This window comes from Antechinus flavipes, chromosome 3 (genome assembly GCF_016432865.1).
Source record: "Antechinus flavipes isolate AdamAnt ecotype Samford, QLD, Australia chromosome 3, AdamAnt_v2, whole genome shotgun sequence".
Classification (NCBI taxonomy): domain Eukaryota; kingdom Metazoa; phylum Chordata; class Mammalia; order Dasyuromorphia; family Dasyuridae; genus Antechinus; species Antechinus flavipes.
The window spans coordinates 306260277-306266276 of NC_067400.1; the positions used below are offsets into that span (position 1 = coordinate 306260277).

General features: G+C 34.8%; 1 protein-coding gene across 1 annotated transcript in view; it reads right to left on the bottom strand.

Moving 5' to 3' along the window:
* CFAP44 (cilia and flagella associated protein 44) overlaps window positions 1–5432 on the bottom strand; it is a 113135-nt gene extending 107703 nt beyond the window's left edge. Inside the window, exons 1-3 of the mRNA XM_051985300.1 lie at window positions 4439–5432; window positions 3462–3587; window positions 1342–1498 (exon numbers count right to left, since the gene is read on the bottom strand). Coding sequence (XP_051841260.1) covers window positions 1342–1498; window positions 3462–3579 — 275 coding nt within the window. The 5' untranslated portion in view covers window positions 3580–3587; window positions 4439–5432. The remainder of the gene's footprint in view (window positions 1–1341; window positions 1499–3461; window positions 3588–4438) is intronic.
* Window positions 5433–6000: the final 568 nt, after the last annotated feature.

The following is a 6000-nucleotide window of genomic DNA, read 5'->3' on the forward strand; positions in this document are numbered from 1 at the left end:
AAAGGGTGTGTTTTGCAAAGGTTGAATGAAAGTACACTTTCTACAGGGATTAAGAAAGTAGAGATAAACACATTGGTTTAAGGCCCCTTTGAAGGATAAGAAAGATGTTTCAAAGGAGATACCTGATGTGCTATGCTAAGAACCTTTTCTTCCAGTCTCAATCTCAAATATTCCCTTTGACTAATACTGACCACCTTGTGGAAACCTTGTCGGGAAACTTGATTCACTGTTGTGATAAGGCGGAAAATCAGCCAAGGAAACTTGACTTTAAAGCTAGGCTAAGATAGACATCTGGAAGCTGGTCCTGAAGGTTTGAAACCCCAAACTTTCTGAATATGGTGGTGAAATGGACACCTAGAGATTCTAGCACAAACTTTCCTTTTGACTGTATATAGACTATAATGATGTAAAGCTAAAAAAAAAAAAAACTGAAAAATTGGGGCTAGGGTTTTAAGACTCAAAAATTTTCTTTTGAGAGTGTGGAGAAAACAGACTTTGTTTGCTTCAGGGTGACAAGTCAGCAATGGGAGGGCACAATAAGACAATCTAATAATATCCTTGGATGTTGAGGTCTTCTGTTCATCCCTACCTTGATGACTGGGGAATAGTGGCAAGTGGGGTTTAGTATTCTGACATGGAGTATGAGTTCTTACTTCTAATCATAAAGCTGAAAGCACTCATCTGACACAGCCCCTTCCCTTTCCAGATAAGGTATTGAGGGAATATCAGAGAGAAAATGTGATTTAATTTTAAGACTTGATCACAAATTGGTGACATAATTAGCCTAGAATCCATGTCTTTCTGGTTCTCCATACATTTTTACTAATACATTTCTTACTAGAAATGGTTATAGTATGTTAAACCTCCCAGAAAACATATTTATATTTTAGACATGACTTTCAGTACCTTAAAAACATAGTGAGAATCTTAGACCCAGTAGTTCAGCAACAGTTTAGAAAGTATATGGTAAGGAAGAGGACCTTTTAGTTTCCCTCAAAGCAAAGCACACAAAGACTGTCTCAATTATGTAATGAGTGGATTTTGTTCGCTCTATTTTTCTCTATGGCAAAATAATTATTCAATACAAATTTTAACCATGTGCCCTGACTAAAATTCCCTAATTAGCAAGCCACTTTTTAAAAAGTATTCAACAAATGGGGGCATCTAGATGGCACAATGAGAGAGCACAGGCCCATAGAGTCAGGAAAGACCTGCCAGCCTCAGACACTTACTACCTGTGTGAACTTGGGCAAGTCAATTTACCCTGATTGCCTCAAAAAAAAAAGTATTCAACAAATGGAAAAACCTCTATTTTTATACATTTTCAGCTAGACAGGATACATCAATGTGAGGAGATTTAAAGGTATGTTGGAGTCTGGGGTTACAAAAGGAACTGAAAACACCTGAGCAGAATCATAGAAGAAACTCTCTGAAATTTTCTTCACTGCTTCTTCATCTTCTGCTTCTTCAAGCAATTGATCTTCAGAAAATTCAGATTCTGAAAGATGAAAAAATAATTGAGGATAAAAAAAACCTAGGAGTCCTCAGAAAGTCTTACAGAACACACATAGTACCTTCACAATCTCACATGTGATAAGGTCCAAGCCTGAGAATCAGGCTACTCTTAGCCCTACACTGGGTTTCATAATAATAATGATAATATAATAAAATTATATAGCACTGTGTGCTAGGAATTATGAAAAGTTCAAAACCATTTTCACATTTGATCCTCACAACAGTTTTGAAAGAAAGATATTATCCCCATTTTATAGATGAAGAAGCTGAGGCAAGCAGCATTAAGTGATTTGTTCAGGATCATACAGCTAATGGGTATCTGAAGTTATTTTTTAACTCTGTCTTCCTGATTTCAGAGATCATTTGTAAAATTTTCATTTAAGTGTTTATATTTCTTCATGTGTTTTCTATTTGTTAATATTTTCCATTTTTAACTCCTTGAATAAAGTCATTTTTAAAAGTATTAAAAAATGAGGTGATTCAGGCCAATTACAATAGACTTGTGATGGAAAGAGCCATCTGCATCCAGAAACAGGAACTAAATGAAGATCACAACATAGTATTTTCACCTTTTTTTGTTGTTGTTTTTTTTTCTGTCTCATTTTTTCCCCTTTTTGATCTGGTTTTTTTTGTGTAGTGTGATAAATGTGGAAATATGTGTAGAAGAATTTTATATTTAACCTATATTGGATTACTTGCTGTCTAGGGGGGAGGAGAATAAGGAAGAAAAATTTGGAGCATGGGTTTTATAAAGGTGAATGTTGAAAACTGTCTTTGCATGTATTTTGAACATAAAAAGCTATTATTTTATTTTTCTCCATAAACCTAGTTCTCTTTCTTTTACTATTTCTGGCACTTGCATCACCATGCACTCTGAATAATCAACAATTAATGATCAATATATTCTTCTGTCTCATTGAACATAAAGAAGAGGGAAGGCAACACAAAAATTTGAGCATGGTATCCCAGGTGCACTGACATAAATTTTGAAGTGAGGAGGATTAGATTTAGGGATAAAAGTAATAATCATGGTTTTGATTTTGTTGAGTGTAATAAGGAAGTTGAGATAACAGGTCTAAAACTCAAAAAACTTAGACCTGAAGGCATAGTGGGACTGGAATATGGATAGAACTATAGTTGAAGCCCTTAGAATGAATGATATTGCCAAGGGGGAGAATGTAGAAAAAAGAGAAAAGGCTAAGGACAGAACCTTGGAGAGCACCCATATTAGAAGAAAACAGAAAGAGAGTGGAGAAGACAGAATGGTTAGAGACAATAATAATAGCTAGCATTTATAATAGCACATTAAGACAAAAATTCTGCACATACATTTACTTATTTGATCCTTACCACAACCATGTGAAGTAGATGCTATTACTCCTACTTTTACATATAACATAGAGGTGATAGTTAAAGTCATAGAAGTGAATATCATTATTGTAGAGTGGAAAAGATCATGGGATATGAAGTGAAGAACTGGGAGATTAGGATCTTTTAGGGAACATCAACACGAAACAGAATCTTTTTTCTGCAATCATCACCAGTCTTTCTTGGTGATTCTTAAGGCTTGTAACCTAGAGAGAGCCTGAACCTAAGATCAAGAAGAGCTGAATTCAAATGTAGCTTCAGACACTTAATAGCTATGGGACCCTTTAGTTTTCTCTTCTGTAAAATGGGAATAATAATAGTATTTATATTCCCAAAGCTGTTGTGGGGATCACAATAGATAATACTCTAAAGAAATTTGCAAACCTTAAAGCATTACATAAATGTAAGCTACTGTTATTGATCTTTGTATTAGTTCATGATAATTCACTTCTCTACAGAGAAAATTGATCAGGATGTACTCAAAGTCATGATGGGAAATGATGCAACAATAGTATTATTTATCTACACTACTCCATGCTGTGACACTCCACTCCCAAACCCATCCCGTCTACTCCTACGGTCTGGTGCGTAGTCAGCTCTTTCAGAAGCTTCTTCAGATTCTTCCCACTCTGATGGGGATTCATCTTCATCGGAATCTGAATAATAATGTTTTTCTGATTCTTTGTCTTGATCCATGTTTGAAACTGATAGGAAGAAAATGAAAATTTGAAATTTTTGTCTTAGAGGTTATTCATTCTACCTAGCTCTTAGCCCTCAATTTGCGTAAAAGCTATCTACAATAAGGGATGAGGAATGGGATGGGGGTAGGAATCACATTTAAACTAGTATTAAGAAGATATTTTCCAGTTTAACAGATGGCAGGAAGTAAGAGTATTCTCTCTGCCTTTAAAATAATTCCTTTCTTCTCAAAAAGGGCTAAGTATAGATAGAAAATATTTCAGAGTAGATGCTAGAGTTATCTATATTCAAAAATAATTATAAAATTTTAAGTATTCTAAAGCCAATATGAAATGAAAATGTATACAATAATAACAGCTAGCATTTATAATAGCACATTAAGGCAAAAATTCTTCACATACATTTACTTATTTGATCCTCACCACAACAAATGTGAGGTAGATGCTATTATCCCTACTTTTAGGGTCATCATGGAAATGGAAGAAAAATGACAAGATTATAACATTTTCAATCATTCAGGAAGTATTTATTGGATATTTTCTCTGAATAAAGCACTGTGACAGGCACTGGAAGCAATGTAAAAGAAATCTCAGATAAGGTTCCTCTGTGGCTTATAGCTGAGTTGGGGAAACAAAACAAATGGGAAGTTTATCAGAATTCTTTCACTCCTATGGACACCCATCAGTCTACAAAAAGCCATGAAGTTGCTATGAAATCCCCATCCTTAAGGTGTACCTGAGATAAACAAATTGTGTCAGGGACCAGGGGTAGTAGAAGAAGGCTGGGAGGAAGAATTGAAGCACCAGTACAAGAAACAAGGGGAGAGCAGTGAGTTTGGGGCAAAGGGAATGGTTACCTTTCAACCCTTTAGAAAGCAGGAATTATTTCATGCTTTGTACTTGCATCCCCAGAGCCTAGCAAAGTGCCTGAAATTAAAAATACTTCATAAATACTTAACAGACTGGTTGCTATGTGCCTGTCACATTATTTAACTATATTTTGTATGTTTAACCTACATTGACTACAATTTTGGACCTGCTTCTCAAAGCCAATATTCAGTTTTACTCTCTTCTGACCCAACTTACCTAGTACTATGTCTGCCTGCATTAATATAAAGATTGCCTTTGTCTCTGCTACAACTTATCTCACAAACCAACTGGCTTCAGCAAGTCTCTTCTACCTCCCATGCTAGATGGATCTCACACTGTCGATCTATATTCTTATTTTCTATCTTGCTCTTGATTCTTTGTACCATGGCTAGACATTGCTGGGGCTATACGGCCAGCAATGAACAAGGCTTCTGCTGTCCTCTATTGACACTATTGAAACCTTAATGATACTATCATTTATAAATAGCAGTTTAATCACTGATTCTAAATGTGAGGTTTTTGCACCTGCCCCTCAAAAAAGGAGGTTGGTGTATTATTAAAGGAACATACTAGGACTAGCAGAAGAATCCTTTAATTGTCAAGAAGGCTGGGAGGAGGAATTGGAATAAGGGTATAATGAACAAGAGGAGAGCTGGAGGCTGAGGGAAGGAGGTGGTCACCTTTCAACTTTGCAGAGCTATTGCAAGCAGGGATTATTTCATTCTTTGTACTTGTGGCACAATATTGATATTGATGTGCTTGTCATGAATGAAACTAGAAATCTCAAAAAAATTGCCACTAAATGAAATATGATACCCAGGTTCTCCATTAAGAGTCAAACAAGGAAGTTATCAGAAGTGCCCCAAAACAGTAAGTATCATCATTTCACAGCTTCCTTCATCATCCTAACTTGGAGCATTCAATGATGAATTTGACATAAACAAAATAAGTTACCATGGGAGACAGTTCCAGTTTATGGAACCTCAATTACCAAGAATGAAAAGGAAGAGAAAAATACAAAAATCATGACAGAAATCTTGAAATCTAATCAACATATACTTGGTATTTAATGACTTCAATGTCAAGTATACATATGTTAGAAAATGTATTAGAAATGTTAGAAAATGTGTTCAGGTTTAAGAAACAAAATAGTTCAACATATTACAGGTAACTCAGAAACTTCATATGATGCAAATATTTTGGTTTTAAAATTTGATTTTTTTTGGTCTTTTTTATCTAATTTCTTAATTACCCCAACATAGCACCTCTCCCCTATAATAGAACCCTTGTTAAAAAAAAAAAAAAAAAAAAGCTAAACAAAACCAACAATGCAATCACATCTGTCACATGTGATTGCAACATATAAGACTATTTTGTTTTAGAAGAGAGCCAGAAGGTTCTAGAATATTAAAAGATGAAGAATATAACATAAGAAATGAACTCAGTATAATTAATAGACAGGAAAATAACTATTAACTCATATGGAAGTCATTCTCAGTATTATCTGTGTCTGAAAAGTTAAAGATTATCAACCAGTTAGAGTTAAACT